At 46.9% G+C, this 20,481-nt stretch overlaps 1 protein-coding gene across 1 annotated transcript in view; it reads left to right on the forward strand.

Annotated features, from left to right (window-relative positions):
• RAB11FIP4 (RAB11 family interacting protein 4) overlaps positions 1 to 20,481 on the forward strand; it is a 284,100-nt gene that overhangs the window by 77,675 nt on the left and 185,944 nt on the right. Inside the window, exon 2 of the mRNA XM_075014241.1 lies at positions 13,986 to 14,073. Coding sequence (XP_074870342.1) covers positions 13,986 to 14,073 — 88 coding nt within the window. The remainder of the gene's footprint in view (positions 1 to 13,985; positions 14,074 to 20,481) is intronic.

Consider the following 20,481-nt stretch of genomic DNA (forward strand, 5'->3'; position numbering starts at 1 on the left):
CGCCCCGGCGCCGCAGGTCGGATCTTTCCAGCAGTTTCTGCTGGACTGCGCATGTGCCGGCGTGCGCCGCTCCCTTGCGCGCTCCCAGCCACGTGCGCGATCCGGTCCCCGCCAGTTCCTCTTTAACCGCCATCGGCTGCAGACAGAATCCGCTCAGGCTACGGCCAGAGTTAGCATATTTAATGTTTTTAAAGTGTTTAGAGTTTCTTTTTCAGTCTTTTAGCTTAAGTTAGCTTGTTATTGTTTTCAAAAAAAAAAAAAAAAAAAAAGAAAGAGAGTAAAAAGTAAAGTTTTGCAGCCTTAGTAGGAAGCGGAGCAGCGGAGGCCCGGGGACGTAAGGCCATTAGGCCTCCTGCCGCAGCAGGCTGAGTCTGAGAGGGGAACAGGCACAGAGAAGGTGCTAAGTACCCTATTAACAGCTCAAAGACTCACCACAATGTCCTCTTCAGGATTCAAAAAGTGTGAGTCATGTCGCGAAGCGATGCCGGCCTCCGATGGGCACAGTCAGTGCATTAGGTGCCTCGGGGAATCTCATGTCACCCAGAAATGCTCCTTCTGCGCGAAGCTCACAGCCAGAGCAAGGAAGGACAGAGAGATGCGGCTGAAAATGCTGCTCTTTGACAAGGCCCTCCAGCCAGACGCGCCGGAGCGGCCTCAGCAGGAGGGACCCACAGGGGCCCATAAAAGGAAAACTGCTTCCCTAACCCCATCAGCGCAAAAACGGAGGAAGTTTTCACCAACCTGATCCCTGCCGGCAGCCACAGTGAGCGGGACGGGTGGAGCGCATAGCCCCCAGCCACAGCCACAGCTGAGCGGCGGCGGCGCGGAGACGCACGTGGCAGAGGCTGAGCCTCCGATAATCAAACAGCCGCCCTGCACCGTGGGCAGGGCGGGGGCCAGGCAAGCGCCGGAACCAGCAGCACCGCAGCTAGTGGCACTGACCCCCAGGGAACCGGCGGTGCAGAGCTCGCAGGCACGCGGCCTGCAGGCACCAGGGGAGACCACCTGCGCGGCACCGCAGTGGAGCGTGCCGAGCGCGGCGCAGACAGCGGGGCCGAGATCCCTGATGCGGAAAGGGGCGGAGCCAGCCCCACAGGGGAGGGGAAAGGCAGCACAGAAAACCCGGCACCGCAGCCCTTCTCCAGACAGGGCTGCAGGGCTACTCGCTCTAAGCCCTCCACTTATGCTTCAGACTCCAACGAGGCGTCAGGGGTCACCTCCAGTATACCCTGAGCCCCCATCCCCGTTCCTACAGCCAGCATCACCATGGCTCGGACCACCATCGCCCTTCCTGGGCTTTGAACCCCTGGAGTACTGCCACAAATCAGTCTCTCCATTATCTCAATCACCCAGACAATCTCACTCCCCCAGACGCAGGGGGTGCCTCCAGAGTGGTCCAGGTCTCCATCTCCGGAACAGTGCCCGTGTTGCCATGGTCGCCCCTATCATGTGGGGCATAGACACCATAGGCATACTCCCAGGGACAGATCCCCCCATATGGTTCAATATCCCCGAGGGCAATTGTGGACGGGGACGGAAACGCAGATATCTCAGGGGGAGTTGATTCTGGAACCCCGAGATTTTCCCTCGCAAGTATCTAGCGAGAGGATGTATCACCATCAACAGGACCCAGAGGGGTCCAGAGAGGCCTACCCTAGCAGATCCTCGCTATCTTCCCCTGACGAGGCCACGGCCCCAGGGGACGTCCATCCTCCGGATGATCTCAAACAGTTCCAAGAGCTGTTTAAAAGGGTGGCCTTCACGCAAGGCATCCAAACAGCAGAGGTGCAGGAGAAACACCATAAGCTCCTTAAAAACCTGAGACCTCCGGCCTCTTCCAAAATAGCTATTCCGCTCGACGAAGCAATCATGGAGTCCGCCACCACAATATGGCAGACCCCTGCGTCCACTCCGCCTATAAACAAGAGAGCGGATAAGAAGTACTTCGTCCCGGCGAAGGGCATGGAGTTCCTGTTCAGCCACCCGCAACCAAATTCTCTGGTGGTGGAATCGTCTCAACAGAGGTCGAAAACTTCTCAGTACAAGACAGGGGGAACAGACAAAGATGCCAAGAAACCAGAGTTGTTCGGCAGAAAGGTCTACTCCTCGTCTACCCTACTGTTGAGAATGGCGAATTACGCAGCGCATCTAGCGAACCATAATTTTGACAACTACTCCAGGCTGACTTCCCTCATGGACTCACTTCCAGAGGAGAAGAAGCCGGTGCTCAAGGCCATCGTGCAGGAAGGCTACGCAGCCTCGAGGACATGAGTTCAGATCGCCGTAGACGTAGCGGATATGGCAGCACGCTCAACAGCTACAGCAGTGGTCATGCGCAGGGAGTCCTGGCTCCAGACATCGGGTATCCCGAGGGATCTGCAGACGAAGATCGTTGATCTCCCCTTTGACACACAGAAGTTGTTTGCTGAATCAACCGACTCGGTCCTTCAATCCACTAAAGACTCAAGAGCTACTCTCAGGACCTTGGGGATTTACACCCCTCCATGCAGAAAGAAAAAGTATTACCCCCAACAAAGACGATACCAGTATCAACCACAGCGTCCCCAGTACCACAGGGGCTACAAGCAAGGGCGACATCAACAGCACCAACAGTACAGAACTCCCAGGCGACGTTCTCTACAGAGCCGTGCGTCCTCGGGGCAGGGCCAAAGGCCACAAGTTTGACACACAGATCGAGGGCTGCAATATCACTACCATCGCGCAATGTCATCCGAAGCTACTATTCCACCATCGCCTCCAACCATTCTACGACCAGTGTCAAAAGATCACCACAGACAAATGGGTACTGGAGATCATAGCCACGGGTTACGCGATTCCCTTCCAGTCGCTCCCACCGCCACGACCTACACCCAGACCCCACCTAAAGGACGCCTCCCACGAAGCGAGACTCAAGCAGGGGGTAGACCATGTTACGCTTATAGGGGCAGTGGAAAGAGTGCCGGAGCAACTCCGAGGGAAAGGGTTCTGCTCAAGATACTTCCTCACAGAGAAAAAGACAGGAGGCTGGAGGCCCATCCTAGATCTTCGAGGCCTCAACCGGTACTTGTGCAAGCAATGCTTTCGGATGATCACAGTCGCCTCTATACTTACGGCACTGGACGATGGAGATTCGTTTGCAGCCCTCAACTTACAAGACGCGTATTTCCACATAAGTATTCACCCGGCTCACAGGCGTTTTCTCCGGTTTATGGTAGGCAAAGAACATTTTGAGTACAAGGTTCTGCCGTTCGGCCTCTCCTCGGCCCCCAGAGTCTTCACCAAGACCTTGGCAGTGGTGTCAGCCTAGCTGCACAGACAGGGGGTGTTTATATTCCCATATCTGGATGACTGCCTACTGAAAGGGGCCTCGAAGGAGGAGATACTTCGCATGATACACGTCACAGCAGACACATTGTCTTCGCTGGGCCTGGTCATGAATCTGGCAAAATCAAAGATAGACCCCGCACAGGACATAGAGTTCATAGGGGCACGTATAAATTCCATCACAGCAAGGGTTTATCTACTAGATGCCCGCTTTTGCGCCATTGGTTCCCTCGTGCAAGTCATCAGCCCTACGGTGCCAGTTCTGACATGCTTACAGCTGCTGGGCCACATGGCAGCAGCAACGTTTGTGGTACAGAACGCCTGATTGCATATGCGCAGCATGCAGCACTGGCTGGCGAGCGTCTACAAACCGGCAGCACACACCGTCCACAGGGTGGTGTCGCCCACGACAGAGGTGCGCAGATCCCTGCAATGGTGGGTGAACCCCAAGAACATGCTAACGGGTGCCCTTTCACCAACCACAAATATCTGTTTTTCTCACTACCGACGCCTCCCACATAGGGTGGGGAGCACACATGGGCGAAAAGGTGACGCAAGAACTGTGGTCCTCCACGGAACAGTCACTGCACATAAATATACTGGAGCTCAGAGCAGTGTTCAACGCCTGCAAACACTTTCAAGACCATATACAAGGCAAAGTAGTCGGGATCAGTACAGACAATACCTCCACCATGTTTTATATAAATCGGCAAGGAGGAGCTTGGTCCTGTGCCTTATGTGCGGAAGCAGTCCGATTGTGGAACTGGTGCATCGCCAACAATATAACTTTGAAAGCCTCGTATTTACCAGGCGCTCACAATGTGAAGGCAGACCAGCTGAGCAGGCGCTTCGCACTCACACACGAGTGGCAGATCCGTTCCGATCTGCTATGACCGATTTTTCACGCATGGGGATTTCCCCAGATAGACCTGTTTGCCACTCAACACAACAAGAAGTGCCCACAATACTGCTCCAGGGCAGGACTGGGACGGGGGTCCCTGGGGGACGCATTCGCGATCTCGTGGAGGGGCCCACGCTCTACGCATTTCCTCCCACAATGCTTATCCACAAAGTCTTGCAGAAAGCCAGGAGAGAGAGAGCCCGAATGATCCTAGTAGTCTCAACGTGGGATTGACAGCAGTGGTTCCCCTTACTCCTGCGCATGTTGGACCGTCCACCGATGCCCCTCCTGGTGGCGCCGGATCTGCTCACGCAAGCCCAGGGGTCCATAGTGCATCCACACCCCCGAGGCCTGTGACTGCAAGCATGGTTAATCCATGGCTCAGCTCCCTAGAGAGCACGTGTATGGAGGGAGTGCAGCAAGTCCTAGAAAGTAGCAGGAGGACTTCCACCAGGAAGACATATAAGCAAAAATGGACTCAATTCACTGCATGGTGTTCTACCAAGCAATTAGCCCCCCTTGCTGCGCCTATACCTGTAATACTAGAGTATTTACTGGACCTCAAGAGAGGCGGACTCTCCCTATCCTCGTTGAAGGTCCACCTTGCCGCTATATCAGCTTTCAGACATGAAGAGGAAGGGCACACGGTGTTTGCCCATCCCATGGTTACCAGGTTCCTCAAAGGGCTGGTAAACCTATACCCCCCTCGGAAACCGCTTCCACCTTCGTGGAGCTTGGACCTGGTGCTTAATGCGCTAACGGGATCACCGTTTGAACCCTTAGCCACGGTTTCCCTCCGTCTCCTTACGATAAAGACGACCTTCCTTCTTGCAATCACGTCAGCTCGCATGGTGAGCGAGCTTGCGGCAGTTATGGCAATGCCACCCTGCACAATATTTTCCAAGGAGGCGGTAACCTTACGACTGCATCCAGCCTTTGTTCCCAAAGTTTCTTCAGAGTTTCATATTAACGAACCTATAGTTTTACCCTCGTTTTATCCAAAGCCTCATAACTCCAACAAAGAGGCGCGCCTACACCTCCTGGACGTGAGGAGGGCGCTGGCTTTCTATATAGACAGGACTAAGTCCTTCCGGAAAACGGAGAGACTCCTGGTCTCTCTCGCTCCCAAATCAAAAGGAGAAGGTCTCTCTTCGCAGAGAATCTCGAAGCACATCGTCTCCTGCATAAAAATGTGCTACGAACTTAGAAAGACTCCTTTACTGGCCCCACCTAGGACTCACTCCACTAGGGCGGTGGCGGCATCAACGGCCTTTTTCAAGGGCATTGCGCTAAAAATCATTTGCAGAGCAGCGACCTGGTCATCCTATGACACCTTCTCCAAGCATTACGCCCTTCACAGGGTATTCCAAGAAGATACCAGTCTCTCGACAGCAGTCCTCTTGGGGACAAGCTGCACATAAACCGATTACCCACCTCCTATCTTGGGTTACTGCTGGGTAGTCACCTATTGTGGAGCACCCACGGGGACACTCGAGGAAGAAAGAGAAGTTACTCACCATAGTAACGATGGTTCTTCAAGATGTGTCCCTGTGGGTGCTCCACCACCCGCCCATCCTCCCCGCTTTGGATCTCTGTTTAGTATTTTTCAGGAGCATCCGAGGCGGTTGGTCAAGGAACTGGCGGGGACTGGATCACGCACGTGGCCGGGAGTGTGCAAGGGAGCGGCGCGCGCTGGCGCATGCGCGGTCCGGCAGAAACTTCTGGAAAGATCCGACCTGCGGCGCCGGGGGGAGCCCGACACCTATCGTGGAGCACCCACGGGGAGACATGTTGAAGAACCATCGTTACTACGGTGAGTAACTTCTCTTTCCCGTGCCATTATCTGCTCTCTGAGGAGTTTCCTACTGGGCCTTGTTTGAAAGCAGCATTTATTTTGACTTTGTTTTAACCATTTTGCTCTTTGTTGAATCATTTGATTTCTGAATACTTTTTGAGAGCAGAACTGACTGAGTTCAATAAAGGCCGGTAACCCCAAACAGTAAACCAAAGAACTAGTTTATTGACATAAAAGCTCCAGCAGTTATTTCACAAGCGCATTGATGGTCCCCAATGGACGGGGACGATACTCTTCCCTGCCTCCCTGGGTACCCTTCCCCAAAGCATCCTGGGTGGCGGGAATCAAGCTGTCTGGTTAGTCTGTTCCTCTCTAAGTGGCTCGCTGGTGGGGGGAGTGCTCCTGCCTTTTCTCCTTTTTTGCACTATAGCTATATTAGTGTCCTCTTTTTGACAGATTGCCTTAGACAGCATGCGGGGTTAGCAGTAGCTGAGCTTCCTCTTTTTGTCAGCATGGGTGAAATAGCATGCACTCAGTGCTTTTGTTTGTGGCTTCTCCTGGACCTTAGACTTGGTCTCCACCACATCTGAGGTCACAAGGAGTTCATTTTTTGGTAATTTTCCACTGCACTGGCCTTCACAATACTGCTATGCGTTTTCCATCCCTTGATCTCAAAACATGTACTTATCACTGCTGTTTCAATTTTACAGGGAAACTAAGGCAAGAAGGAGAGTAAATGAGTTCATACAGCAAACCAGAGCTGGGAATAGAGCCTGGGTCTTCTGAGTCCTAGCTGGGCAACCTGCCCAATAGATCATGCTGTCTTTATTTTCTATAGCTCCTTTTATCTGATAATCTCAGAGCAATTAATACACCTCAGTTAATTAATCCCTGTACCATCTCATGATGTAAAGGGTTATTATTATTTATCTCCATTTTACAGGTGGGTAAACTGAGGTATGAAATTGTTAGTAAGGTTACAAAGAGCTCATCCAGTGGGATTATCATCCAGGAGTCCTGAATCCCAGAGGACAACTGTAGCCACAAAACTACTCTGCCTCCCATGGAGAGGTATCAGAGAGGTCTGTGGAAGGTTGCTGTGATCTAGCACCATCTCCCTTGATGTGTGCTGTCCCTGGTTCTGGCCAAAGGCAGTATCTTGCCATCAGACTGACAGTGCATCATTGTCAGCTGTCCACACGTTTTCACCCTCAGAGAACTTTGGTAAGATTCCTCACTAAACTCATCACATGCTGCACAGTTCATCTTACATTTCTTTACCTGCCGTGTCTCTATGAGGAGAGCTGCAGGTGATTTTAAAAGAGGGTGGGGGAGGGATGTAACCTGTGGATCAAATTGTTCCATTCTCCCCTACTCTGCACCAAGTATTTTGCATCATGAATAGATTGTTAAATCTACATTGTTTTCAGGTTTCATTCATGGGTGATCCATCTGTCCATTTGACCTCATCAAAATCATGTATCCAACACACAGGGCAGTATGCTTCCCCTAATTGAGTCAGTGTTTTCTACAGTAATAAGCAATTGTACTGCATGCATCATCATATCTTATTTACCTTTTTTCCTTAAGTCAGCAAGAAGTTCTGTTTGTTTGTTTCCTGCTCTGCAACAAATTTGTAGTGAAACTGTGGGCAAGTTACTTAACCTCTCTGTGTCTTGTGTTCACCATCTATAGAAAAAGGAGAATACTTTGTAGAGCATTTGGTGACTGTGGATTGTCCGTATGCTAGGTATTATAGCAAATGCCCAACAAATATAAATAGAGAGTTTTTTTGGCAGGGGTTAAAGATTTTGAATAATACATGTAAAAAGGGTTTATATATTTGATATAATTGCAGAGTTTCTTTAAGTGCAATTAACTGGGCATGCATGGCTTGTATCAATATGATATACAGAATAGGTCTAACACATCTATTGTTAATACATTTTTACAAAAATGTATCTATAACAGTACAAAACCTGTTTACTGAATGGTATGACATCTAACTTAATCTGTCAACCCAAGGAATTTAGCACTCTTCAGGGTCCGAATCAGCAAAGTTCTGTGGCACCTGCTTAAAATTACACGAGTATTTTTGCACTTTGCTGGACCGATGTCTGTATACTGCTGTGTTTACCTTTGCTCAGTCTTCAACCTGATTGGAAGTGCACACTGAATGCCAGGGCATGAGACTGAGTTCCAGGGAGCAAAAAGGGGTGATTTATCAAAGATTTACCTATTACTTATCTAATCACATTAATTAGATTTCATCGTTCTAAGGCAAACCTTATTGGAGGGACCAAAGCATTTGTTATAAGCCTAGTAGTAGTAGCATCCTTCAGTCTACGTAGACTATGGATCGCGCCCTTCGTAGTTCTATTTGGGATCATCATTTGCAGCATTGGCTGTGAAGGCCCACATGAGAGCGACAGTTTGTAGGGTGCTAAAAGACTTTGTAATGGTAAAGAGTGCAGTCCAACCACTCTGTGAACCCTCAGGAGAATTCGAAACAGGCCAGTCTGTGCAAGGTGAAAAGCTGCACAACAAATAATCCTGCCAAGGTGAACAGCTGCAAAACAAAGTACGCTTGCCAAAACCTTCAAGGCTACGCTGTCAGTAGGCCACAGGAGATAGTAAGAGTAATGCATAGGCAATTTTAAGCAATCTTATGTAAATGAGTTTAAGCTTTATTATTTAGTGTTAGGAGGCCTGTTACAGAGCCTCTCCCCCGAGCGAAGCTCCGACGCGTCAGGTTTTCCCCCACTGGTAACTGCGGCGTTGCTGGGGCTCCCGTCGCGGGTGTCACGCTTTCAATAAACCAAATAAAGCACTCACCTTCTGGGTGCAGCCTCGTTTCTGGGGAACCCGAGCCTGGTTGGTTACACAGTCCTTGCTGCATCTGTTGTATGTGTAATGGGTATCTGGCAGGTCCTTACTGTGCTTTTTGTGGGCTCGCTTCTCCTCTGCTAGCTGTCTGATCCTCATCTCACCCTTCTGAAGGCCCTTGTGTAGTTCCTGCCTCCATCTGCTGCGATCGTCTGCCAGCTCCTCCCAACTGTCTGGCTCGATGTCTACCTCCTTGGGGTCCCTCTTGCAAACACATTATAGTGCAACTGGGGGTATCTGGGAGGTCTTTTGCCAGAGGCTAGCTCGCCATACAGGATGTCTTTTGGGATCCTTCCATCATTCATCCTGTGGACGTGGCCAAGCCAGCAGAGCCGCCGCTGCCTGAGGAGGGTGTGCATGGTTGGGATTCCAGCTTGCTCAAGGGCGGTGGTGTTGGACACTCTGTCCTTCCATGATATTCCAAGGATGTGCCTGAGGCAGCGCAAGTGAAAGACGTTCAGCCTGTTTTCCTGGTGGGCGTACAAGGTCCGACACTCGCTGCCTTAAAGGAGGGTGCTGAGGATGCAGGCTGTGTAGACTTGCATTTTGGTGTGGGTGTACAACTTGATGTTATTCCACACTCTCTCGCTGAATCTGGACAGAGTTGTGGCTGCTTTTCCGATCCTCCTATTTAGCTCAGACTCCAATGACAGGGTGTCAGTGATGGTGGACCTGAGGTAAATGACCTCGTGGATGACCTCTAATGAATAGTTTTCAGTGCTGATTGATGGAGGGTCAGCAATGTCCTGAGCAAGTACATTTGTCTTCTTTAGGCTGATGGAAAGCCCAAAGTCCTTGCATGCTTTGGAGAACTGATCCAGCAGTTTCTGAAGCTGGTCTTCTGTGTGTGACACTACAACAGCATCATCTGCGAACAGCATATCTCTGATGAGGACTTCCCGCACCTTAGATTTAGCTTTCAGCCTTGCAAGATTAAACAGTTTCCCATCAGATAGTGTGTGCAAAAAGATGCCCTCTGTTGAAGATCCAAAAGCGTGCTTCAGGAGGAGTGCAAAGAAGATCCCGAACAATGTTGGAGCAAGGACATATCCTTGTTTGACGCTGCTCCTGATGCTGAAAACATCCGATAATGTCTCCTCATATTGGATGGTTCCTCTCATGTCTTCATGGAAAGACTGGATCATCTTGAGTAACCGTGGTGGACAGCCTATCATGTGGAGCAGTTTGAACAGTCCATCACTGCTGACCAAGTCAAAGGCCTTGGTCAGGTCAATGAAGGCAACATAGAGTGGCTTCCTCTGCTCCCTGCATTTCTCCTGCATCTGCCTCAGAGAGAAGACCATGTCAACGGTAGATCTCTCTGCGCGGAATCTGCACTGTGATTCGGGATACATCCTCTCAGCAATCTTCTGCAGTCTGCCGAGGATGACGCGAGCGAACAGTTTACCAGTGATGCTTAGGAGGGATATTCCACGGTAATTGTTGCAGTCGCTTCTGTCTCCTTTGTTCTTATACAAGGTTACGATGTTAGTGTTGCGCATGTCCTGTGGAACTTCTCCCTCTCTCCAGCACAGGCACAGTAGCTCATGTAGGGGTTCCAGGAGAGTGTCTGTGGCACACTTGATTACCTCTGGTGGTATACCATCCTGGCCAGGGGCCTTTCCTGCTGTAATGCTGTCGATGGCTTTCTTCAGTTCATCCACACTTGGTTCCTGGTCCAGTTCATCCATTATTGGTAGGAGCTCGACGGCATCGAGGGCTGTATCAGCCACAATGTTCTCGCGTGAGTACAGCTTGGAGTAGTGCTCGACCCAGCGCTCCATCTGTTTGGCTTTGTCAGCGATGACTTCACCAGATTTGGATTTCAGATGTGCCATCTTGTTCTGGGTGGCTCCTAATGCCTTCTTGATGCCCTCGTACATTCCCCTGAGATTACCAAAGTCAGTACTGGTCTGCATGCTGCTGCATAGCTCGAGCCAGTAGTTGTTGGCACAGCGCCTGGCCTCTGCTGTACTGTTTTTCTGGCTGCTCTGAGTGCTTGCAGGGTACCCTGGCTCAGCGAGCATTTGTACTCGAGGAGTGCAGCGCGCTTCTTTTCAATGGCTGGAATCATCTCATCGGAGTTAGCTTCGAACCAGTCATTTGTGTTTCTGGCTCTTCTTCCAAACACCAACAAGACCGTGTTGTAAATTGTATCCCTCAGATGCTGCCATCTGGATGTCACATCAGCACCCCCAGGGCTGCTGCTCAGATTCTCCTCGAGGGTCTCTCTGAACTTTTTGGCTCTCTCTGAGTTTGCCGTCTTTCTGGCATCAATGCGGGGCCTTCCAGTTGGTTTAGAGTGGTACAGCTTCTTGGGAATAACCTTGTGTTCGGAGCAAACTAGCGAGTGATCTGTATCGCAGTCAGCACTATGATAGCTGCATGTCAGAAGGATGTTTTTGAGGTTATCACGTCTAGCGATGACCACATCTAGTTGATGCCAGTGCTTCGAGCGTGGGTGTCTCCATGACACACTGTGCTGTGGCTTGGTTTGGAAAAATGTGTTTGTGATGCACAGATTGTGGTACGTGCAAAGTTCGAGAAGATGCTGTCCGTTTTCATTCATTTTTCCCACACCCAAGTGGCCTAAGCAGGAAGGCCATGAGTCACGATCGGCTCCAACTCTTGCATTGAAGTCACCCAAAATGTACAGTTGTTCGCGAGCAGGTATTTGCACTATGGCAGCACTAAGCACGTCTTAGAACTTGTCTTTTACTTCTGGTGCGGCGTACAGGGTTGGAGCAAAAGCGCTGATCAGATGGACAGGACCGACGCGAGTTTGAAGTAGGACCTGAAGGAGTCTTTCTGATCCGCCCATGACTAATTCCACCATTTGTAGAAGGGTGTTTCTGATGGCAAAGCTAACACCATGCTCCCTGGGTTGTTCTTGGGCTTCACCCTGCCAGAAAAAGGTGTAGTCCTTTTCCTTTAGAGATCCCAAATCTGCAAGTCGTGTCTCTTGCAGAGCAGCAATGTCAACTTGGAGCCTCTTCAGTTCCTCATTGATGACAGCGGTCTTTAGGGTGTCCTGAAGATCTTCAGTCAAACCGGTCAGCATGGTCTGCACATTCCAGCAAGCAAGCTTAAAACTTTGATGGTTTCCTTTTCTTGTTGATTTTCTTATTGGTTTGCCTGGTGCTCAAATTTCTGTCACTTGTCAGGTTTGGGAACCTTGAGCCTCACGCACCCAATTATAAGCCTGCTGTGTGGAGAAATAATCTCAAAAGCTTCCAGCTGGTGTGCTGTTTCTGGTTGCTGTGTGGTTCATGAGACCATTACCCTGTACAGAGGCACACTTCTGCAGGCTCCTTCTTTCGCATGTTTGATTCTGCTCTTCCAATGATCCTTGAAAATTGACAGCAAGTGATATAAGCACCCTAGCATCATGATTTCAGAAACTGCATCCCGTATATAGGACACACTGGCAAAATGAACCGCCTTAGCAGTGGAGTGAAATGCTGGCACCTGTGGGTTTGGCAGCCCTGCTGAGCTTATATTAGGATGGGGGCATATTCCCCTGGATCATAACCTATCCAAAGAAAATGGCCTAGATGTACTGGATGGATAAAAGCAAGGCGGTTTCATGGTCAGACATTAGTGCGCTCTCTTGACGGCCTTTGAACACTCAGGCTCTGTCTATACTAGCCAAAAACTTCGAAATGGCCATGCAAATGGCTATTTCAAAGTTTACTAATGAAGCGCTGAAATACATATTCAGCGCCTCATTAACATGCGGGCGGCCGCGGCACTTCAAAATTGGCGTGGCTCGTCCAGACGGGGCTTCTTTTCGAAAGGACCCCGCCTACTTCTAAGTCTCCTTATTCCCATCTGCTCATAGGAATAAGGGGACTTCGAAGTAGCCAGGGTCCTTTCTAAAAGGAGCCCCATCTGGACGAGCCACGTCAATTTTGAAGTGCTGCGGCTGCCCGCATGCTAATGAGGAGCTGAATATGTATTTCAGCGCTTCATTAGTAAACTTTGAAATGGCCATTTGCATGGCCATTTCGAAGTTTGGGGCTAGTGTAGACATGGCCTCAGTAAGGTTTTGCTAGCACGTATGGAACCAGAAAATTGAGAAACCCTGGGATGCCAGGATTCATTTATTTGTTGTATGTTTTCAAGATGGGCTTTACTTGCTCTTCAAACTGACATGTTTAGGCTTGTACTCCATTCTTCAGAACATTATAATATCCTCCATTTCTGTTCTCACTGCCTCCTCCTTCCTTCTTATACTCTTATAAATCTTAATATAATAGATAGTGTATAGTGATCTAGTAATTAGTCATATTTATATTGTTGTAGCAGTTTGCAGATCAGACCAAAATCAGACCCCTGCCCCATTGCAGTAGCACTATGTGCATACACATACACTATGTGTGTGCACAGAGAGGTGAAGTAACTTTGGCTACAGTTGCAAAGCTGGTCAGTGGCAGAGACAGGAATAGAACAGAAGAATCCTCTGACTCCCACTCCAGTGCTGTATGCACTGGACAGCAGTACCTCTGTGTTTGCTGCAGAGGTGCTGGCATTAGGGGTACTGCAGTACTGCTAGCTTGAAATGGTTTCCATCCTATTCAGGGTTTAGAGCTTGGTTCATTGGCTCTCTGCACCCTATTTATACAAACTGGTTCAGCGCCCTGCTTTGCTCTCTCTCTTCCTCCTTGTGCACATAACTGCTTATTTGCTTTCTTTTCCCACTCGTGGTTTAAGTCTCCTTTCAATCCATCATATAGATTCACCAGATTCCCTCCCTCTTCTTCCTCAAGTGGCCTTCAACTTTTTCACCAATGTGAAATTTCTCCCTCATTATAAATGCAGATTTACTGCAAAACATCCAGTGTGATCCCTTTTGGTGGGTGATAACTTACATCAAAAATGCTAAACCACCTAAGTGAGATTATGGAAAATAATACTGAGCTAAAGAAATTAATCTCATGTCATATTGAGCATCTTTCCCTTTTAATGTTCTTGGATGCCTCATATACAGTCTCTCTTATATTTAATGCCGTGGAAAGTACAAAGTTTTTATTTTATGTCTATATATATCAATATTTTTTACCTTTTGTTTATTTCTAGGTGGAACAATTGGCTAAATACTTGGACCCAAATGACCTGGGAAGAATCAACTTCAAGGATTTCTGCCATGGAGTTTTTGCTATCAAAGGTAAATAAGTGCGGAGTTTATCAAATACCCAGTTTAACTCAAGCATGTTTTCTGATGGCATGGAGCAATGGCATGAGGCATCAAAAGATTTGGTACTCACTAGAAACAAATGCTGGTGAATGATGCTGGTGAATTTTACTCTGTTCTTCTGTCACACTGAAACACAATGAATAAGAGGATCATCCTGCAAAGAGTTATGCATGTTCTGAACTTAAAGCACATGACTAATCCCACGAAAGTCAACCAGACTGCTCGCATTAAGTTAGGTGAATGTATGAGTCTTTGAAAGATCGGGTCTTTATTTCTTTAAACCACCTGCATATTTAGACAAGCCACAGAATAAGAGGCTTGTTCTAAACATGAATGAATTCACAAATGTAAACCTGACTATACCTGAAAAGCACCATTTTTTTCAAGGTCACTAGGAATTTTCCATGATCTGCAACTTCAGGCTACACTGGGTTAATCCAGAGTAAGAGACATGTTTTTAACTAACATCTCTATACATTTGAATGATATTTGAGTTCTCTACATTTCAGGCACAATTTTCCCAGGCAAAAGAGCTGTGGAGATTAAAGCTTCATAGAGCTGTGAAAGAAGTGAACAGTTTTCTGTGGAATTTAACAGAAAGTTTGGTGCTATTTGGAGTGATTTTGTAGTACTTCAGAGATTTGGCTTTTATATAATTGTTAAAAAAAAACCAAAAACTGTGAAAATTCAAAATCTGCAAAAATTGAAAATTCTTAGGTTGAACTTTGAATTCCAGAAACGCCTATTTGTTCCAAGTGATCTATTGTTAAAAGGAAAAAATATTTTTAGAAAAAATAAAAAGGATTTTTGTGTAGAGGAGAAGCCGATATTTTCTTTTGTGGTTTTGTTTGTTTAAGTAAAATGGGCTCATTTAGGAGTTCAGAGCAACACATGAAAAGGAGAAATATTGCCTATTTTTTTCTTTGTCCTGTGATGTGACTGTTGAAATTCTGTCTTATCTATCACTCTGATGCCACAGAATGCCAGCTTTCGGGTAGGACTCCTCCTGGTTTGGGGTGATCCCTGCTACTGCTTGTCCTGGCTACACCTTAAAATTCTGTTGATTTAGGAGTATACGAAGAGATATATAGCAGGAGAGGAAAATATCTACTTCAGTGTTTCCCAAGTGTTGTTCCATGGAACCCTGGGGTTCCGCGAAGCAAAAATAAGTGTTCCGTGAGAAAATTCCATTACAATAGCTGACTCCTTTGTGTCTCCCTGCCCTGCCACTGCTGAAACAGTAGAACTAAATCTAAATTGATTCAGTGGCCAGCAGGGTTGTGGGAGGGATTCGGCCGTTAAACCAACTGTGACTTCGTTTCAGTGGTGGCAGGGCAGGGAGCTGCAGAGAGCCCCTTGCTCGCCCCACTACCTGAGCAGCCACACCCCTCCGGTGGGTATGACTCGGCTCACCCCTGCCAGCAGAACACCTGCACATCAGCCTTCCTTCTGCTGGCTGCATTTGGCCACCCAGTGTAGCCTCCCCACCTAGCACCATGGATGGGTTAGTCTCGGGAGCCAGTTTGGGGCTGAGGCAGGTTAATCCTGGGAGGATGGTGGGGCAGGTTTGGGACTGAGAGGGGTAAAGCCTGGGGCTGCAGGGGGTGGGTTTAAGGATGAGATGGTGCAGTGGGTTTGCAGGATGGCGAGTAAAGCTGGAGAAATGGGGGATGGATTTGGGGGCTGAGGGCTGAGACAGGTAAAGCCTGGAGACTGGCGGGAGGCAAGGTTTGGGGACCTGAGGGTGGGGTAGAGCCTGGGAATGGGGTTCCACAAAATTCTTTTGAGTTTCAAAGGGTTCTGTGGCCAAATAAAATTTGGAAACACTGGTCTAGTGTGTTGGTCTGCCCACTGTCTTCATAGATGAATCCTAGGTATCACCAAAATACTGTTGCCTATCTGAGCCTTTTTATTATGCCTGTGTTACATCTGAGCAATAGGGAGGTTTGCGTTACTGGTCTGCAGTGGGAATCCCTAGCTCACATCTGCATTAAGCACTGGCTGTGCAAAATGTCCCTTTTAAATAGAGAGTTACTTTTGATTTACTTCATTAGGTCTCCATATACTTAAGAGAATATACTGTAGCATGCACACCCCTCCAAAACACAGCTGCAGCCCTTCATTTCAGTAATAAAGAAAAATATATAGCAAATATGTCTGGTGACTAAGAAGAGTGGCTGTGCTAAGTGCAATAATTTCATGTACACTTAATCGGAAAGGTCATTTTCTAAGCACACCATTAAAAAAACAAATGCTCTCCAATGTTTTGCATAGATTGTTCCCTTTACTTCAAAATATACCCAGAGCCAAATCCTTTGTATAAAACAGAAATGTTACCCTGATCAGAAAAGCATTGGAGTGCTCTATATGCAAAATCAATCCGGGGCTGAGTAGGTTGAGTATTCAGGAGTAGTCCGTTGATGTCCAGTAATAATGATTGCTCAGCTCTTTCAGTAGCTCTGAAACAACAATGGAATCCACACACATTCACAAGTTATCTTATAAACCACCAATAGCACCAACATTTTCCTGTATTATGTAAGTCATTATAACAATCAATATCAAGGATATACATGTGAAAGACTTTTCTCAAATCAAAGAGTAAGACATCTCATTATGTATATATTTTATTGCAAGTCTTAATAAGGAACTAGTTCCATCACTTGCCTTACCCAATGAATGTTTTATTACTCGTCAGCCAGCAGAGACATCCTTTCTTTGAAACAAATTGCTCTTATTAAAGTTGAGACAATGTATGCTCACCATCCACAATGAGAAAACTACCACGTTAGGATCTCTCATTTTTCAGCAGAGCTTTGTGTCCCACGGAACAACAGTCAAAAGCAATCAATCCAACTACATGCAACCGGTTATGAATATGACTCTTCCACACCCCAGCCTATTTAGATGGTGAATGGTAATCAGATTAATTTAGTAAAGTGAGATGCTGTGATAAATCCTGAGGTTTTTTTCTCTATTTGAGTATGAACCCATATTATTCTTAGTGGTTAAAGCCAAGCCTTTACATCCAGAAATGTACTGTCCTAATTCTTTGCCATATTTCTTACTTATGGCCTTTAAATTGAATAGTCTTATCATAGAGCTGAGCACTTGAGAAGTGTTCCTTTGAGACTAGAGGATGAAGGATAACTTTTGAACATTGTCTGTATCCTGATTTTATGTTTAAACATCAGGCTTGAAACACTGTAGTTCCCTGGAATCGTGTATTCACATCCTAGCAGCCCAGAATCAGCTTTCGAAGAGAAAAATTAGTTTCATGAAGTTTAGAAATTTGGTTGACTCTTTCAGATGAGGTCTTCAAAACCAGATACAGATGTGGTCACAAATCTCAGAACTAAACACTTGCAGACAGTGGCATATTTGAACTCCAGATCCATAGTTCCACAAATCCAGCTCTGTAATTTTCAGTTAGTTTCTATGTCCAGTGTTCCCTGTAAGCAGAGGGCTTGGGCAGCCACCCAAGAGAGATTCAGATGCTGTCTAACTGATTAGCAGAGCCTCCACAGTTGGCAGCATGTGTTTCTACTGGTGGTGCACATTCACACATGCCTTGGTGCACCTAACAATTTATTCTGCCCATGGATGGAAAAAATCAAAGGGGACACTGCCCATGTCTATTAAGGACTGAACCAAAACTCTGGATCCAAGCACACTTGAACTTTGGGATCTGATATCAGTGCTGTGATCTTACCTCTGCTGAAGCCAAGGCCCTGCCCTTTCTGCATGTATGTGAAAAGTGTCCTGGCTCTTTGTGATGGAACACCTTGCTGTTGGCCAAGGTTTCCCTGTCCCAGCATCTATGATCTGGACAAACTCCGCATGGCCCTTGACCTGTGATTCATATACCTCTGCAGCTGCTGCTGAAATTGCATGTAGAAACAAAATGAAGCTTTCTCAAGTCTTTAGCTGTCTGCTTTCTGGGGTATGTTGACTGTGTGCTTCCGATTCCCTAAGGATGGAGGACTCAGACACACTGAGGGACCAGTAATGGGGGATATAAAGAACTGGAGGAACTTAGTTCTATTGGTTTGTGTTACTGAAATAAAATTCCGTGGCAGGCCCATGTCAACTGACTTGAGGTCACAGGGCTTAGGCTGTAGGGGTAGACAATTGCAGTGGTGTTTGTGCTCATGTAGGAGTCCAGGCTGTGAAATCTGGATCCTGAACATCTACACTGCACTTTTATAGCCCCACAGTCCAAGGCCCCCTGAGCCCAAGTCAACTGACATTGCCCAGCCACAGGTATTTTATTGCAGTGTATACTTGTTGTGCATCTTTCTGATGAAACTGTAGGCTGGCAAGGATTCTATGGGGGAAAGTCTCTGTTCCTTCTCCTTTGTAGAGGTGGGTTCTCAAGTAAATGTCTTACTTCATCTCTTAAGCAGCAACCCTGCTGTCAGGGCCACTTTCCTAGCTTAATTAGGCTTTACTGCAAACGGACTGCCTTGTCGTCAAGATAAAGGCTACTAAAGCATTTTTGCTGGCACATGAAAATAAAAAATGTTTCTCTTCTGGTGTCTCAGCACTCTCCAGCTGCACACCTCCTGCCATCAGTTCAGTTAATGATCACCAGTTGGACATTGGGATAGTGCAAACGCACTTCTCGCACAGTCGGAGTGTAATCCGTACCCAAATTACATTAGTGGCAGAATTCCCGTTGCGTTCAGTGGGGCCAGGATTCAATCTGGTTGACCACCAGGATCAATGTTTGATCATTTTGACTATATGGATTGAGGGCCTGATCCAGCAAATACTTGCTATCAATTGTAGCACTGAATGGTTTGAAAAGTCATATTGACGGCAGTTAGTCAAGGTAATATGTGTCTGCACAATGAGGTCCTTAGTCTGGTTAGTAAGAGCTAAGTAAGTACATTTGACCTATCTGATCTTTTAAAGTACTTCTATATCTGTTCTCATGTATTCTTCTTTTCTTTGACAAAAACCCTACCTATTAGATACATAAAAAGAAACCATGAAAGAAATAAAAGGAGAGCTCCCCCTGCTGGCCCTTTAGCTGCAGTTAGTTAAAAACATGACCAGATAACATTAAAGAATCAGGAAAAACACTGGTTTGGATTCTCTTGCATTGGAAATACATGAAAATATATTCATATTTTTATGTAGGAAAGTAGTAAGGAGAACTGCATTCAGGCTATTCAAACTATGCAAACAATGCCAACAACTCTACATTAATTACTGTATCATGTCTTTCATATGAGAGATACTGACCTGTGTTACATCTCCTGAGAGTTTTATCACAACACCATCTTTTCCAAACAGTGCTTTTTTAGAACCAGATTCTAACTCCCTCTGCATGTGGTCCCACTGAGGTCACAGGCATGACTTTTGAAGTTGCCTTTTAATGTGAAATTTTACATTTATGTCTGGATTCAGATTGCACTAATACAGGGATATATTCAGTGTGTATCTAACAAAATATACAGCTGTGCAGGTGTAGTGCTTCCTACCAGCTAACAGCAGGATCTGAATCATCAGCCGTTCAGTAGAGATCGCTACAATGTGGATTAAAGGACCAAGGGCAAAATATTTACAGTAAACTTTTTCAGATCCAGCAGCCCAGGGACTGGGAGGTTGCAGATGTTCAAAGATTCTGGAAAATAGAGAGGTCTACCCAGCAATGCATAACACTAAAGGAAGACAAAATTAGATATTAAGAAACAAACAAATGTATGCAGAGTACTTTATTTACCAACCACAGTAATGTTGTACACTGTAAACTTATACTGTATTTGCTGTATTTATTTGTATTTACTTTCACCATACTGTACTTATGGCAAACGTAAGTAAAGTGTACTTATGGTTAAAATGCCAGTTACTAGAGAGTTCTGGATGATAGGGTGCCAGATATGAAAGAGTTTGCTATAAATGCATCTAGGTGCCTAACAATGTAGGTGGAAGCCCAGGCCATTATCCTTAGAGGTGTTTAGGTGCCCAGGAATTAGGTTATTAAGCACATTGAAAGTTCATCTCCAAATCCATCAGCTGGGAGGGGTATGAAACACTCTCCTGTGTAGATCACAAAATGAGAGATGTATGCTACACAGATGGAAGAGTGAGCAACAAATGGGTGCCGTGACAGACTGAAAATCAGTGTCTGTGGCTCATACCCTTGAGATCAAAGTGAGTCATGTGAGCACAAGAACCGCAATAGAGCACAAAAGAAAAACTAAAAATCTGGCATCAACATTTTGAGACTAGCACTAGCTGGGCCACTTACGCAGTTGGTTTGACCTAGCAAATTCTTGTTCTAAGAGTGATTCTTACCTATGTGAGCTGGACTTCAGTGGAACTAATTGCTTGAGTAAGTTTTTGCAGGACTGAGCCCTTAGCTAGTAA

Source organism: Carettochelys insculpta, chromosome 20 (genome assembly GCF_033958435.1).
Source record: "Carettochelys insculpta isolate YL-2023 chromosome 20, ASM3395843v1, whole genome shotgun sequence".
NCBI lineage: Eukaryota > Metazoa > Chordata > Testudines > Carettochelyidae > Carettochelys > Carettochelys insculpta.